The 17,617-nt window shown below is 38.0% G+C and overlaps 1 protein-coding gene across 3 annotated transcripts in view; it reads left to right on the top strand.

The window, feature by feature from the left end:
• Nucleotides 1–17,617, top strand: part of Fcho2 (FCH and mu domain containing endocytic adaptor 2) — an 89,595-nt gene extending 71,978 nt beyond the window's left edge. For all 3 annotated transcript variants that reach the window (XM_076927265.1, XM_076927266.1, XM_076927264.1), the window contains 7 exons: nt 5,725–5,836; nt 8,149–8,304; nt 8,622–8,754; nt 9,803–10,002; nt 10,534–10,598; nt 14,766–14,930; nt 15,243–17,617. In XM_076927265.1, the coding sequence (XP_076783380.1) occupies nt 5,725–5,836; nt 8,149–8,304; nt 8,622–8,754; nt 9,803–10,002; nt 10,534–10,598; nt 14,766–14,930; nt 15,243–15,265 (854 nt within the window). In that variant the 3' untranslated portion in view covers nt 15,266–17,617. The remainder of the gene's footprint in view (nt 1–5,724; nt 5,837–8,148; nt 8,305–8,621; nt 8,755–9,802; nt 10,003–10,533; nt 10,599–14,765; nt 14,931–15,242) is intronic.

The raw sequence follows: 17,617 nt of genomic DNA, 5'->3' as shown, positions 1-17,617 counted from the left end.
GTCAGTATAAATTACTAAAGGAATACTGTACAATGCAGTCAGTTCTACTGTGAACTCACAGTTGCGTTCTTAAGAAAGTGTGTGCTTGGGGAGCTGAAAAGATAGTTCAATGGTTAATAGAGTGCCTGCTGCTCTTGTAGATGACTCAGGCTTGATTTCCAGCACAAACATGGCAGCTCACAACTACCTGTAACTTCATTTCTGGAGGATCTTGACATAGTCGGGTTAATTTACAATGTTGTACACAAAAAATACATACACAAAAAAGGAAAACCAAGTTTGTGTTTGAAAATCGTTTTCTTGGAGCATTTTATTCAATGAAAGAATGTTGTGTGCTTGTGGTGAATTATTTATTTTATAGAAATTTAATCACGAATATCAAAAATAAGTTATTAGGCTGAAATTATTTATATAATCTAAACTGTACCAAACAAAACCAATGTTTTACTGCATCTAGATTTTACTTAAGATTTTTTTTAGCATTGTCTCTTTTATTCAGGCTTCTTACAAGTTCTTATTATTTTTCTAACCCATTGTCACTGTGAAAACAAACACAAAGCTGCCGGAGCGCACCAGCTGCGTTTCAGGTGCAGCCGTTTGCGTCTCAGTAATAGCTGCTCTTTCTTGCTGTCGTGGTCCTACAAGCATCTGTGTCACCTGGGCCCTAATAGAAATGTAGATATTTAAAGTCAGACACACAGGACTGGAGGCCCAGACTTTTACATGCTTTCCAGGTGATTGTGGTACATGCTGTTTGTGAATGACCTATAATTAAGCTAATTTAATCAATCCAGTTTAACTTATCAAAGCTGACTTATAAGGAATGCATCTTGTTGGTATGATGATTGCACGAGTATAGGCTTGACGGAAATGTGAGTGGTTTGATTTCTCAATGTTCAAGCCTGATGCTACTGTTTTATTTTACATGTCTTGTACATTTTCCCATTTTAAATGTATGTAATTGAGTATAACTAATAAGTTTGTTCTTTGAATGAACAGCATTATTTTGGTTTGTACATATGTTTTTTTTTTTTATTTTGTTTCCACAAAATTTATACTTTAGTCATAAGAAAAGATGGGCTCTACTAGAAATTGAGTAGGCAGCTTGAGTAACCAAGACAAGCTTTAGCATCTTCATTGCATATGGGTATGTCCAGCTTTCTGACGTGGACAGGTACTGTGAGCTATAAGCATGTTGGGTTGCAGTCACATCTATCCTGGGATGCAGACAGTCGGAATGTCTCCATCCTCAAGGCAGCACAGGGGCGGCTCTGAACTCAAGAACGCTCCCTGGGACCAGGGGGTGTTTACGCTGATCAGTGGGGAAGGAAGCTTACCAGTTCTCTGAAGTTTGAGTGGGTAAGTCTAGTGAATGATGGCTCTCCATGTGGCAATGGATGTGAATCTTCAAGTGTCTAAATCCAAGTCTCTGCATCAAATGTTGTGTTTTATAAAAATATAAGGGAGAAGGAATACGTTTGGTAGTTGTGTAGTCAGGTGTGGGGGAAGGAGGTGCCCCTGCGGGCCTCTGCTGAGACATCCCTGCATTAGATGTACCTGATTCAGAAAGTTTTATGATGGAAATGCTAAGTTGGTTTTGAATACTGGTGTGTGTTTGTTTATTGTTTTAGTCCCTAGTGTTGACAATAGGAAATCCAGTAGCATGTGACAAGAAATGAGATAGGCAAGGCAGATGAATACCATGTTTTTGCATTAGAGGGTCTTCAGTCTGTATAAAAAGTTCTTTCTTTGTTATGACTATCAGCTCTGTTGAGAGTTGAAGTTGTTGACTTTCTTGTTTCTTGAAAATGTTTTCTTTCCCTACAATATTTTATTTAAATGTGATAGAAGATGATAATTTGATTGGGACACTCTCTGAAATTGAAAAGCACTGTGAGACCACACCAGGTATCGTATCAGAAGCCCATATATGTGTGACTAATGCTCCCAAAGCTCTAAAATATTTCACTTATGTTTTTCCTCTTCCAGCACTGTATGGTGTGTCAGCAGTCAAGAATAACCCTAAGATTAACTATCTCAATCTTGTGCTAATTATGTCCAGTCACTGTATGAGACCATATCTCTGTTATAAAATGCATACTGATCTTGCATTTTCTTCCATCCTGCCTAAGCATTAAAAATCAACAAATTGGAACTCTCAAGCTATTAGAATAGAATGATTAGAAAAGAAACCACATATGTCAGCCTTAACAGTGTTATAAAAAGGGCTGGAGACTTGGCTCAGCAGTTAAGAGCACTGGCTGCTCTTGCAGAGAGCCAGGTTTCAGGTCCTAGAATCCTCATGCTGACTGACAACTGTCTATAACTCTAGTTCTAGGTGTTTGATGCAGTCAGTGCGTTCAGGCAAACACTGGGGCTTACACATCAAATAAAAATACGTAATACCTGCACTATGAGAGCAAAGGCCACGTGGATACTGTGCTGAAAGGAAGTACATAGAAATACTCAGGGTTGAAGGAAAGTTCTCTGTATCCTGCTTATCCTAGGTGCTTACATGCTTTGTATTTTCAGAACGTAACACTTTCTAAATATGTAGTAGTTAAACCAAAACTGGAAATGAAAGTGTTCGTACTAAGAGTACAGATTGTTTTCACTTCCAAAAAAAAATGCTTAAATAGAAATACAGAATAAGCTTATTATTTTAGACAGGTAAATATTTCCTTTGCAACCTTATTATTTTGAAGTCTACATGTAGATTATGGTTTTGAAAGCAAAAATGTAATTAAGACAAAAACAGAAATGTGAATATACCAAATGGTAAAGTGGTTTTTGAGCTCCCCCCAACCTTCTAACTCTTTGCTTGCCTGTATTTCATAAAAAGCATCACAGTTTATGGGGAGATTAGTTCAAGAATTATCATCATATGACCATGTTGGAAAACTTAAATGAATAACTGACTTGGTAAAATATTTTTCTTTTTTTAATTTAGTGTTGTGTGTGAAACCTGCTTGTCAGTTGCTCTGTCAGTGAGCACTCTGTGTGTGTGTGTGTGTGCTCGCGCATGTGCGAGTGTCTACAAGTATGTACATGGAGGTCAGCGATCAACAGCATATGTGAACCTTGATTGTGATCTACCTTAATTTTTTGAGGGTCTCTTCACCAATTTTGCTAAATTGACTGGCCAGCAAGTTCTGGGGATCCACCTGTCTACCCCTCTCTAGTTTATAACTGGGGTTATAAACATGCACTGCCGTGCCCGACTTCTTTGTATGGGGGCTGGCAGTCAGCTTTTGTATCAACCGAGCTTTCTTCTCAGCCTGGTTTCTTTTGCTTTTTATAGTCAAAGTAATAGCAAGTGCTAATTTATCTTTGTGTGCTGATATTTATTTGTGAGCTATTCAAAGGAAAATATGAATTTCATGTTTAAGGAAAGGCCTTGGAACCATAAAAGACTAGTTTTTACAACCTTGCAGTGATAAAAAGAAAAGTCATGGATGCTGAAGTCCCTTATATAAAATTGCCATTGTGTTTTTATGTAGCCTGTACACATTCTTCTGTCTACATTAAATCCTCTTCACATTACTTAGAATATGTAGGATGAGATAAATGTTATGCAGATAGTTGTTAATACTGCATTGTTTAGGGAATGAAGATAACAAAAAATAGTGTTTTCTCACATATTCTGTGTGCTGAATCTACAAATGCAGACCCTTCAGGTTCAGAAAACCAGCTGTTTAATTCTTTTTAATGAGAAAATCATTGGGACTGGGATATAGGTCACAAACTTTGCTTCTTATGTAAAGGTCCCTGAGTTTCATCCTTATGACTGCCAGACAAATCACAAAACAGTATAACAACATGTGCTGGCAGAGATTTGATGAAAATTGAGAACCTCTGTGCACTGTTGATAGGACTGTATATTTTATAGCTACAGTGGAGAACAGTATGTCAGCTCATCAGGAAATTAACAGAATTAGTTGTATTGTCTAGCAGTTTGACATCTAGGTACACATCCAAAAGAATGAGAAGCGGGAACTCAAAAGAGGCAGTTTCTCTACAGCCATGTGTAGCAGTGCCATTTACCATCCATTTACAGTAGCAAGAAAACGGACCATAGAAACATATAAAATGTGTATGCCATAGGATGTATTACTTAGCTTAGGAAGGAAGGGAATCTGACATACTGCAGTATGAATATTCAATACATTGTGCTATCAGATATTATTTGATCTAATCTCTATGAGGTTCCTAGAGTCAGGCTCATGGACAGAAAGTACAGTGATGGTTACCAGATGTGGGTAAAATAGAGGTATGGATATGGAGGGTAATTGTTTAATAGGTGCAGAGTTCCAGTTTTATATGATTGGAAGTTATAGAAATACATGATGTGGTGGTTGCACTGTATTATTTGTTTTATTTCTTTGTACTTTAACCATGCACCTAAAAATTGGTAAGACCAGCAAGACCCTGCCTTAAAAGTCAAAGAAATAATGGAGGTAGGAGTTAAGACCACAACATTTGTGTGCTGCCTCAGTGGGGAGGGAGGTAGTTTAGATTAAAAAGCAATATGAAACAAGCCTTGCTATTCTTGTGTTGAATATTTTGCTCCCAAACTGGTGACACTGTTTTGGAAGATTTTGCATGTTAGTACAAAGTGTCTGGGACCCACATAGACAGAGGAAAGTCCTAGCCTCTAAAGGCTGTGCCTGGTCCTGCCCCTTTCTCTCCCCTTGCTTCCTATCATCCCCCACCATATACTTCTGCCATCATGATATTCTATTGAAGCATATGAGGGCAACCTCAATGGACTAAGCCCCGTGAAACCGTGAGCCAATATAAATAATTGTTCTTGAGTTGTGTCAGGTATTTGGCCACAATGACTGTAAAAATAGCTGAACATTAAATTAGTTCACAGATTCGTTCAGTATTTTATTATGCTTTTAAAATCACAATCTTTATGTGATATAGTTCAAAAGGTATTCTGACAGTATGAAAATTAAATTGGCTTTCAAAATAATGATGTTTAGTGTCAGACATTTATTCAGGCAAAGTAATATGGGACTGTAATCCAAAATAATCCAAGCACCTGCAATTTAGAAATTGAAAATCTGAAATTCAAAAGTTTGTATGGTGACAATTCTCAAAACAGTTTGATATGGGGGACATTTTAGATTTGAAGATTTTAGGTTAGAGATAATGGAGGCTGATGGAGATCATGCAAATACTTTAAGATATGAAACACTCCAAAATCTGATAGATGTCTGACACCAAGCGGTCCAAATACAGTATACTTAGGATATATAGGCATCAAAGAGGGATTTAAAAAGAATTGTAATAACAACTAGTATATGAGCTATTATTATTTGGAGAAACATAACAGGCAAAAATCTAATATAATGGCCTGAAGTGTCTGATTGATAAACCTTTAAACTGATACTTGAAGGTTTTGGGGGTCTGCAGTAGTTGTTAGCTTTTCAAATCAGTGGACTTTGCCTTTTGATACTTCTTAACCATCCTGTGTCTTTCCATTTAAAAATCAGTTTTATAGCCTTGTAGACTTTGTATGTGTTTCACATTATGTTCTAATTTGTTTTATGATGTCTTTTTTAACCTCTAGGTTTATACTTGCAGAATTATTGAAACCAGTAATAAGTTCTTTCGTGACAACCTAACATGATGAATCTGTCCTGTTAATGGTATGAATCTTAGTATTTGGTGTGTGTCTTCTAAGATGATTTAACAAATAAATTATGTCTATTCCAGGTGTATCACGGGGTCCCAGTCCAGTCAGCCTTGGGAACCAGGACACTTTACCTGTGGCAGTCGCCCTTACAGAGTCTGTCAATGCCTACTTTAAAGGAGCAGATCCTACCAAGTTAGTTTTAAATATACATAAGCATTTGTGTTAGGTGTGGGGCAGGAATTGGGGCTTAGTGGTAAATTTTAATTTAATTTATACTTTGATTTTTTTTTTATGTAGTTGGTTTTATAGTGTGTATGTGTGTATGTGTGTATGTGTGTATCCAGGGGTTCTACTTTAAGATTTTGTTTTTGTTTTATGTGTGTATATGTTCCCTACATGCATGTATGTATGCCGTGTGCATGCCTGTTACTCACAAAGGCTAGAAGAGGACATGAGAGCCCCTGGAACTGGAATGAACTGCAAGGAGCTGGACTTGGGACCACTATAAGAGCAGCAAGCACTCTTATTTGTCATGCTATTTCCAGCCTCCATTTCTCTTGTCTCAAGTTTAGTAGTCAGCATACATTCACTCACTATGTGTAAGACTGTTTTTTTCCCTTTTCCTGTTTTTTTTCCTTTTTTCTTTTCTTTCAGTTATTCATGAGACAGGGTCTTTGTGTGTACCCCTGGCTGGCCTGGAACTCAGAGATTCAGCTGTCTCTGCCTCCCAAGTGTTTGGGATTACAGGTGTGCACTATCACACCAGTAAGACTCTTGATAAGTACTAAAGCTGCTTCAGAAAACAGAGATCTCCTGAGCTTTCATTATAGTAAAGAAAACCAGAGAAGCAGATAGTGTGCAGTGATACATGTTACTAAGTGTGTGTGTGGGGGGGGAGGGGCGTAAGAAGGTGAGAAATTAGAGTAGGGAAAAACCTTTTGGAGATTTTAAGCAGATATTTGAAAAATATGGTGGAGCAAACCATCCACACCTGGGAGAGTAACACCATGGGAGAGGATCTAGGGAAAATGCATGCTTGGAATATTCAGGAGACAGTGAAGGGAAACAGGTCACTGAATAGGAAAAGGTAGGAGTGTGGTTGAGGATGCATCCAGAAAGGTCCCAGGTCAGATTGCTCTTGTAGGCCATGGTAAGGAATTAGGAATTAATTTGTAGGAAGGCAAGAAGGCAAGTGGACACTCTGAGTTCAGCGGTCATGAAGCTATTTGTGGTTTTGTACTATTCTGGCTGTTCTTTCGAGAGTAAACCCAAGAAAGAGTTAGAAGATTAGCTGCAGAAACCCAGATAAGAGATGATGGTGACTTGAATGTCAGCAGGAAAGGTGTAAGTGGTGATGATATTTTAAATATAGTTTGAGAACAGTTATCAAGATTTGTTGAGATTAGAATGTCAAGTTTGAAGTGCTTGCTGAGTGCTGTTAATGTGGACAAGTTGGTAGCTTCATACACTATTCTGGAGCTCACTGAGTAAGTGTAGACTTGAAGAGAAATAGAAGCCCTGAGGTGGCAAAAGAGTGAATGACTAGACAAGAGTGGATTACCAGGTCATGCTAAGGGAGCAGATCAGAGAACTGTGACCATGTGGATTTTTCTCATTCACATTCAGCTTCATGAATGTGGGGAGGAAGCTAGGTTTAGCCAAGACTGTTGAGCTACGCAGTTAGTAAAAGTGTAAGGAGGGCTTATGCAAAGGAGGGTGTCTACTGAGGAACCTGGAAATTCAGGGTGGTCTGTACGGGCTGACATTTGAAAGAATAATAAGAATGGGGTCAGCCAGTGAGGAGTTAGGTAGATGCTAGATGGGACGAGTTAGACAGATAGGAATCTGAGTAGGTGAGTGAGGAGGGACTGTGGCCTGGCTGAGTGACCTAAAGGACAGAGCCACTGCAAGAAAGAAGAGCTAGGTGATGACAGGTACTGAAAGGACCATCTGGATGGATAGTGAGCTTTACAAAAAATTAGGCTGAAATAGTGGTGCAGAGAGAGATGTGCAGTGAGCCAGAGACGTGGGGTTTTAGGAGATGCGGAGGGACTGCTGGAGGGATAGCATCTGAGCAATACAGTATGAACCATGAGTTTCAAAGGAAGAAACAGAAGAAGAGGAGCAACGGCCATCACCAAACCCAGGGTTTCAGAGGGCTCGAGAGGCAAAAATAACTGCAAGGGGTTAGTGGTGGTTTTACCAGCAAAGCCCCCCTACAGGTCTTCCAAGGGTGGCTGCCACACACAAAGAAGTGTGCTTGTGTTTAATAGTAGAGTAGGCCATTATAGTTTTCTAATACCAGTTTATCTTAGTTAAGATAAGGATTTAAAGAAAAGGATTAAATACATGTGTTTATGAACAGATAGATGAACAGCTGTATGTATATGCTTACATAGATACATATATGCATACACATACATATACCTTTAAAGCCAAGCATACTTTTTGAGAGGAGATTAGAACATCTTATTTAAGTACTTGCCGATGTCCTCCCTTGTCAGGTGTATTGTGAAGATCACTGGAGACGTGACAATATCATTTCCGAGTGGAATTATTAAAGTCTTCACGAGCAACCCCTCTCCAGCTGTGCTGTGCTTTAGGGTAAAAAACATCAGCAGACTCGAGCAGATTCTTCCAAATTCACAGCTTGTGTTCAGGTTTGTGTGCTTTGCTCTTAAGATTAACACTGAAGTGTCTTTTTAAGAAATGTTTTCTCTGTGAAACTGTTGACGTTGAAGACCATGCCAACGTTATTTGCTAAGTTAAGCAGCTCTGTGCTGTCCTCTTGTTTCCTGTTAGTGCTGCTAGCTGTTGTTCAGGGAAACTGCTGAGCTCTGTCCTTCATCTTAGTTTTCCCCTCATCCCCCCCTTTTGGTTCATTTCTAATAATTTTTCCCAGGTCACTAACTGAGTAAATACAGGAAAGAAAAAGATAAGTCAAGTGAAGTAATAACAGTGTTTCTTACATATATAGTGATCCGTCACAATGTGATGCCAACACAAAAGATTTCTGGATGAACATGCAAGCTGTTACTATCTACCTCAAGAAGCTGTCAGAGCAAAATCCAGCTGCTTCTTATTATAATGTAGATGTATTAAAATACCAGGTGAGTGCCCTATCGCTGTGACAACCTTAAATTTACATCTGGCAAAGCTCTAAAGGAATAAAATATCAGAACCAAAGGAGGTCCATTTCAAGAGTGCAAGATTGTTTCAGAAATTGAGAATATATTAGTTAGTTAATGACTTAGCCAAATGACGTGTTTATCGTGTGTTTGTGACTAAACTACTGAGTAAATATTTATACATGAATTTATATTTAACCTGAAAATTCCAGTATCATTGTTCTTCATAACGAAATGCCAAAGCAGTCAAAGTTCAATATGGCAGACACTTATAGTTTCTGTTAGTATCACAGCATAAGTGTTTCTTTGGATTTGTTATTACTGTTAGATAAGAGTTTAATCCCTGGCAGCACACATGCATGCATGCACTCACATGCTAGAGATAAATTTTCTATTTTCTATTTATGTTTGAATTTTTAATAGTGTATTGATACTAAAATAAATTGTGTTTCTAAAAAAGATGTTTGTAATTAGTGCTTGTTAAGTGCTGGGACAGGCTCGTGGTAAGCATGATCAGTAAATGATATTGTTAAGTTAGAAAATAAATGGTGTGGGCAAAAGGAATGGCTTCAAGGAAGAGTCAGGAGGAATTATGCCATTCGCTATGTTTAAAGTTACTAAATATTTGAAGTTAGAAGTGCATTAATTCTAGGCTTTTGGGATCCACATGGTGAACCTTTCTTCTCACTGATGTATATCTAAGTTCTTTATAATTTCATATATAATTAATGATGAATCTTAGACTCTCCCTTTGAAAGGCTTTAGACTTTATAAAATTATATACTAGAATGCTGATTTCTGGGTGCTGTCCCGAATCGGTTGTAAAGTCAGATTTTCTGCAGTTGGATCTTGGAACTGCATCATGGCAGTTTGCTAGTAGGTTGTTCCTGGTCCTCTGAGCTGAGTGCTTTACCTAGCAATAACCACTCTCCTTGCTGCCTAATTGTGATTTGGCTTAAGTGTTTATGTCATGAACATGCTTTGTTTACTCTTCAGGCAAAGACAGTTATTTGCTTGATTCTTTTTAAAGGTATCATCAAATGGCATTCAGTCCACTCCTCTAAATCTTGCAACGTACTGGAAATGTAGTGCCAGCACCACAGATCTGAGAGTGGATTACAAGTACAACCCAGAAGCTATGGTTGCACCTAGTGTGCTTTCCAACATACAGGTGGTGGTGCCAGTGGATGGAGGAGTCACAAATATGCAGTCCCTTCCTCCTGCAGTATGGTAAACTATCTTTGCATTCCAGTTACATTTTTGTTTGTCTCCAGCTGAAACAGTTCTAACTGTTTAAACTAACAATGATTAGGCTTCTAAGGTGGCTTGGTGAGTGGGTTAAGCACTTGCCGTGCAAACCTGATGACCTTAGTAAACCTGAGAACCGTGGAAAGGAGATCCTCTGACCCCTACATGTGCCTAGCAAGCACGTTGCTATGCATGCATAGAATTTAAGGAACAGTGTCCTAGTTAGGGTTTCCATTTGCTGTGAACAGACACCATGACCAAGGCAGCTTTTATAAGGACATTTAATTGGGGCTGGCTTACAGGTTCAAAGGTTCAGTCCATTATCATCAAGGTGAGAAGCATGGCAGCATCCAGGCAGGCATGGCACTGGAGAAGGACGTGAGAGTTCTACACCTTGTTCTGAAGGGACACTATAGTTTTTACAATAAAAATATTTGAGGTACATTTATTGAGTATCCATTCATGTGTTAGATACTGTAAGATTGAATTTGAAGTTACTTGTTCTTATTACAGGAATGCAGAACAAATGAAAGCCTTTTGGAAATTATCTGGGATTTCGGAGAAATCAGACAGTGGAGGTAAGGGTGTGCTCCCTCTTCTTTTCTTGCTGGGGATCAAATCCAGGCCCTGGTGGTTGTATGCTAGGCAAGTAATGTGTTACTCTGCTGCCCCTGCTCCTGGCCTTGGTTGCTTTTCTGTTACTGTTACTACCTTTATTTATTATGTGTATGAGTGCACGCAGGTATGATTGGTCACAGGACAGCTTGCAGCAATCAGCTCTTTTTATTCCACCCTATGGGTCTTGAGGATGAAACTCAGCTTTTGAGGCTTGCTGAGGCTTGCTGAGCCATCTTGCCTTGCCTTTGGTTTTTGTTTTTTGTTTTGTGGGGTTTTTGTTTTGTTTTGTTTTAAAGGCTTATTCACCGGAATGTTTCCTCTTGAAATTTCATGTCTTCAATTCTAGAACTGACCACTAGGTGGAAGTTAATACCTTATATAAGAATGTACAAGCTGAGATTTAGAATAGTTTTTATTCTTCTCTTGAATAGGTTTTCTCTGTAAGAAAAATAACATAATTTTATAACTGCTTATGTAACTGTGTTACATGAGAGAAATGCCTAGTAATAGGTTAAAAAAAAACAGAACTATCCCCAGGTAGATAACTCAAATAACTGCAAATGATTGAACTTACTCTGTTAATGTGGTACTTTTGCTCTCCCCTCTCCAGGTACATAGCACATAGCTTTGAAAATACATAGAAAAGCAGCTTGGACAGAACGCTTGTCTGCTCCATCTCTCTGAAGGAACCTTTCTCTTCATTCCTTTTGGAGTTAACATTAGTCTTGAGTTCTGTGTGGCAGTTTTAAGGAGAAACAAGTTTATTGTCTCCTACTGACTGCATCAGTCTGTGTTCACCATATGGCTAGTTATCACTCCAGTATCTCTTCACAGATTGTGTCTTTAAAAGTAGCATACAGTTTCCATGACAGTCAACTCCCTAAAATGAGATAGTCCTAATCTCTCTTGGTTAAGAGCTCATCTTCCTAATTAGCCTCCACTTACTTTTCTTTTCTTACTGGGTGGGTGCTTTAGCTCTTCCTGTTTGGTCAGCCTCTTCATTTTGAACATTTTGAGAGTATCAGTGGTTTTTCTTCTTTAGTATTTCTATACAAAGGACCATCAGCAAATCTGGATTGTCTCTTTATTTATATCTGCTATGCAGGATTAGATTTGCACTAGAGAGAGAACCAAGCTGGCCTCAAGCTCCTTTTTGTTGTTTAGTACTTAGGGATAGTACTGACTTTCAGTCAGTAGCTTCACTGACTTTCCTCCTACCATAGAGCTTTTTGTGAACTACACTGAAATTTCTAACTTAGACTGAAAATAAATCGGAAATCCTGTGTATTAGGCTTACAGCCAACCAGCAAGGAAAAGAGGTTATCTTATTCCTCTTATTATCTTATTCCTCTATTTAATAAGCATATGATAATTGTAAATATACCAGGAAAGGAATTTGTTCTCTCAAATAAGATTCCTATTTTCTATCTGCATATTTAGTACTTTTCCTTCTGTTACCCAGGTATGAAAGTGTTCTGTGTGAGGAAATGGGAAAATCCTGTGAATGTGGTTTTGGTGTTATCAGTTAAACCTTTACAAAGAAAAACCCAGATTCAAACACTGTAAACTAGTAATCTGTTTTCTCTTTTATCTCAATATACCCAGAATAGGAATGAGAAACAGTTGTAAAGCTTAAGGGCTGCTGGGTGAACTGCTCCTTGCAGGTGCTGGCAGTGGAACTTTGACAGAGTTGAGTTGTTGAACAAGAGTATGCAACTTTCAGAACTGTGTGGACACAGTTAAGAGTTCTGCACTCCAGTATGCATCACCAGGCATGATAGTGTAGGACAGACCACTTACAACACCTGATTCCATATTTCTCTTAGTGTTGAACTTTATACAGGGGCATTAAAATGTGTTATTGCTGCTACTGAGCAAGTCTATCCACTTCCCCGAACATAGTAGTTTCCAACTTTCCTAATTCTGCAGCCTTTTAATACATTTTTTCATGTTGTGGTGACCCCCAACCATAAAATTATTTTCATTGCTACTTCATAACTAATTTTCCTACTGTTATGAATCATAATGTAAATATCTGATATACAGGATGTCTGATAGGTGAATCCTGTGAAAGGGTTGTTTGACCCTCAGAGGGATCATAGCACTCTGGTTGAGAAACCGGAAACCCAGGTTAAACGAGGTTAGAAATCCTTCTAGTCTTCTCCTTTCTTTCCTTTTAAATATTGTGTTCTTTGCCTTGGCCCTACTGCAGATTCCCTTTCCTGTCAGGAAGAGCCCTGATAAGCTGTTGTGTTGTCTTGGAGTTGGTCTCTTTACTTTGCATCTATCTAGCCCCTCCTCTCTCTTCTAGGACACTAATCTGAGATATTCTTGCCTTTCTTTTCTTAGGTGTTACCTTGTGGTTATGTCAGAAACTTTTTATTGTGGCCTCGTCCTTTCTACTATTCTAGTCTCATCTGCAAGTGTCCTCCACTTGCGTCCCGTTCTTCGGATGCTGTGGTATAGATGTGGTCTTAAGTCTGTTTTTACAGGTCTCTCTCCATCCCAGTACCTTGTTCTGCCTAAAGTGCACATCAGCATGCCCAGCAGTCTATAACGTTCAGTAGAAACATGTGTTTTCAGACACCATTTATCAGATTCATTAGTGTCACTAATTGCCTACTTGAACTGCAGTCAGACTGGGGACACTGTAGTGCATAGTTCCTACTATCCTGTCTTAAGCTCCAGGCACTACCTGTCCCTTGGATCCACGTGTGAAAGACAAACACACACACACACACACACACACACACACACACACACACAAACACTTACTTATTTTGATATGCTTTAGCTTAGTGGCCGGGCTCTTCTAAGCCTCTTGGCCATTGCACCCTTCTTTTCACTCCCAGCTCAGCACCCTAAATCTGCCCTTGGTTGCCTTTCTAACCTCCCGCCTGCTATCTCACTCCCAGTCAGGGAAGCAGCCAATGGCTGTTCCACCTTAGATCTCACATGGCTGGTGGCTCTCTCCTCCAAAGCATAGTGAATCTCTGCTCCTCTCTCCTGCATCTGCTAGCCTGCCTGTGGGAGAACTGGAAGTCCTGCACATCTGCCCGTCTCATTGGCCACTAGCATCTTTATTGATCAATCAGAAAACAATTGGGGAATAGGACCTTCAGTGTTCACACAGATTCCTGATCAAAACGTTAGAACCACCCCCTACAGGATACATTGAACGAATGACTATATCTGAAAGAAAGACTTAAATATACCTAAGGGGTAATGTTGTATGAGTAAAATTTAAAAAATGATGGTGATACAATTACTTAGCCAGTGAGCTCAGTTGGTTAGAGCATAGTGTTAATAAGTAAAGAGGAGTAGAAAACAGTGAGATTTCCATCCTCTCATCTCCATCCTCTCATCTCTCCTCTTCTTATCCCTTTGGACTTCATGGTCTGGTACTCAGCACTCACTTCCCTTTACTTTGTCTTGTCCTGGGTCTGTCCCCATTGTGGCTCCCCCAATCTCATTTTCTGTGTGCTGTTCTCCGTGCCTTCCTTCATTTTTGTTGACTCACTTTAACATGTATGTATCTCAGGCATCTGTCTAAGTAGTAGCCATCTCTGAACATTACCGTTAGTGAAAGGATAGATTAAGATTACTTAGTGGGGGCCGGTGAGATGGCTCAGCAGTTAACTGAGTTCAGTTCCCAGCAACCACATGGTTGCTCATAAAGGGATTTGATGCCACCTTCTGGCATGTAGGTGTACATGCAGACAGAGTGCTTCTACATTTAAAGGGGAAAAAAAAGATTATGTGGTAGAAATTCTGGCTCACTCAGTAAGATTGGATTCCAAACAGGACAATGGTTTGTGTACTATGTGCATCTCATAAACTTACCATTAGCTTAGGAAGTTTAGCTTACACCAGTGGATCTCAGTCTGTGGGCGGCAGCCCATCTGGGGGCTGTATATCAGATATTTATATTATGATTCATAACAGTAGCAAAATTACAGTAGCAACAAAGGTAACTTTATGGATGAGGGTCACCACAACATGAGGAGCTGTATTAAAGGGTTGCAGTATTGAGAAGGTTGAGAAGCACTGGCTTAGATGCTCATTTAGTTTTATTTGGTATGCAATGTATTTTATCCTTCATGAGGTCTTTATTCTTTTCTTTGCAGGTTCTGGATCCCTCAGAGCAAAATTTGATCTTTCAGAAGGACCCAGCAAACCAACAACACTCGCAGTGCAGTTCCTTAGTGAGGGAAACACGCTCTCAGGAGCAGACGTCGAGCTTGTCGGTGCTGGATATAGACTTTCTTTAGTAAAGAAGCGTTTTGCCACTGGTAAGTTGGGACGATTTGAACTCCTTTTAGTGTGCATGGGAAACACTTGTGCTCTGCAGTTTATAATTTAAAAGTATAGAATACACACACACACACACCCCGGACACACACCCCCCACCCCCCCACAGACACAAGTTGTCAGGTAGAGGCAGTCTTGGTAGAGAGTTTTCTATTATCAGCATAGATATGATTCTAATGACTTGTAAATGATAGACTGGAGCTAGAGTTCTGTGTCTGTAACCACAAAGAACATTGTGGCCATTTGAGGATATTTGAAATTGTAACTATCAAGGTCTGCTTGGTGTTTTTCAGGTAGATACTTGGCGGATTGTTGATGGACCCAGAATGCGGTTTTCTCAAAGGAATAGTGCGCACGTGCCACTCTGCATCACTTGCTCCTTCCAAACACTATTTTTACTTGTATGATGTCTTTCAAATTTGCCCTTTGAAAGCTGACTACAGACATTAAATTGCACTTTCAAAGTGTCATTGAAAGAAATAGCACTGAAATGACCTTGTACACAGTAAATGATCCAATGCAATATTCTGGAAGCACATGAATTCAAATTGTCACTAAAACGAAGTTTATTATCTTGAGAGTCTGTGTTCTTAAAAAGGTTAGAATGTAGTAACAAGCCTAAAATTTCAGGAGAGCAAGCACAAAAGTTATTTAGCTTTCCATAAGTATTTAGACTCAGAGTTACCTCTAAAGTTCCATGAGTTTGATGTTGAATAAATATAAACAGAACATGAATTTTTAGGCTTTGAATGTTAACTCGGAACTCAATCTAATTGAGTTATGTGCCATAAGGTAATCAGACCAGAGTCCAAGTTGTATGCAAACAAAAAACATCTCTATAATTTGATTCTCATAAGCATATTAATAAAGTGTAAATGGTGTTTTATATGATTTTTTTTTTGAAATTCTCAAGTGCAATGTGTTTTAAAATAAGCTTGCAAAGGACAGCAGAAAAACTGATTTCTGCAGTTAATTAACTTTATAGAAGTTGTGATTGTCTTGATGAATTAATCCTGTAGATTTAATTTATTTTTATATGGATTACATAATGCGTGCCTTTGAAAACAATAACAAAACCCAGAAACGTGCCTCTCTAGTTTGTGCTAATTAATTAATTAATTAATTAATGTGCCTCACTGTCTCCTTGCTCTGGATCTGTATTCAGATTCATACAGATTCATATGCTCAAGCATATTGAAAAGATATTTGCAATTTTTAAAATACTTCTGGCTTGTAATTGAGAAGAAAATTCAAAATAACTAGAAGATAATTTATACTTAAAAATCCTGTCTCATTAGTGATACACTGTAGCCACTAGAAAAACAAATCAGCCTAATGGAGTATGTTTACTGGGAATAAAATTGCCTTCAGATATTCAACATTGACCTCATTATAAGTGTGTGAAACAGACAAGCTCTGAAACTATGGTGATAAATTGGTAACTGGTATTTTAACTGTAATTTAGCATTTCCCTTGACCCTATTTATCAAAGAAAATTTACACATTATTGTGTTGTGAAACCAATTTTCTGGCATTTTATGAATAATTTTTTGAGAACATTCATTTTAGCAGTGAAAGAAGTACTGTTATTTGTTTTAACAATTAGAAAATTGTCAGATTCCCATATGGTAAAAATAGGTAAAGTATTTGAAGTGAAGGTCTGGGTTAAGAGTTTCTTAGAATGAACTCATTCTGAGTAGCAGCTTTGTAGCAAATGCTGATTAACAAAAGAAACAGGTTTTGACAAGGTTTCATAATTTACAAATGGGAATTTATGATAAATACCAGTGTCCTTTTCATTTTTCATAGAAGTGATAGCTTGTGTTATATCTGGTAATTTATATAAACCACTAATTTTGTTAATTTTGTTAAACTTTACAGAAAATAAAATTCCTATTACTAGACATTAATATAACATTTTGCTATATTAAATACAGCAGAAATCTATTCATTTTCACAGTATATAATACAAAATGAGCATTTTATATTCAGTATTATTTCAATTCTAAATTTAGGTTTGACTTAGGTAAACATAAGACAATTCAGTCCTTACTAACTAGCAAAATTAGAATTTCTAACTCTTACGTTCTTTAAAATGCCAGTTACAATTACACTTACTAAAATATTGACTAAATCTGCTTTCATTGAACAGTTAATGCTTTAGTAGTTGAAATCTGACACTGCTACAATGTCTGTTTTTAATCAAGTATTACCTTAAAATGTTGAAATGAGTGGAATGGTTAACCTTGTGCACTTTCTTAATCCCCATAGCCTTCATACTGAGTGTTGACATGCAAGTTTATATTGGGTACAGGTTACAGTTTTAAAGCCATATGAGTTTATAGTGATTCTTTTTCCCATTTAAAAATTCACTAATTAAAAAAAAAAAAAAAAAAAGGGCCGGGTAGATTCAGTGGGAGACTATCTTATCTGGCAAGCTGGTTCTTGCTTGTGTACAGTGATAACTTTGTAGCTGCTTCTTTAACCAAGAATTTGTACACACAGAACTCTTAACACGTGAGCTTTTAAGGATCGTTATTTACTACTTTGGGTTGTAATTAGAGCACATCTATCTTCCAAAATTTTGTAAATATTTTTGATTTTTTTTCATAAAATGTAAATTTTACATAAAAGTTGTATTCCTAATAAACATGTAATATATAATTTA

The sequence above is a fragment of the Arvicanthis niloticus genome, chromosome 29, assembly GCF_011762505.2.
Source record: "Arvicanthis niloticus isolate mArvNil1 chromosome 29, mArvNil1.pat.X, whole genome shotgun sequence".
Classification (NCBI taxonomy): Eukaryota; Metazoa; Chordata; class Mammalia; order Rodentia; family Muridae; genus Arvicanthis; species Arvicanthis niloticus.
The sequence above is the reverse complement of the archived record's forward strand: the minus strand, read 5'-3'. Positions and strand labels throughout refer to the sequence as shown.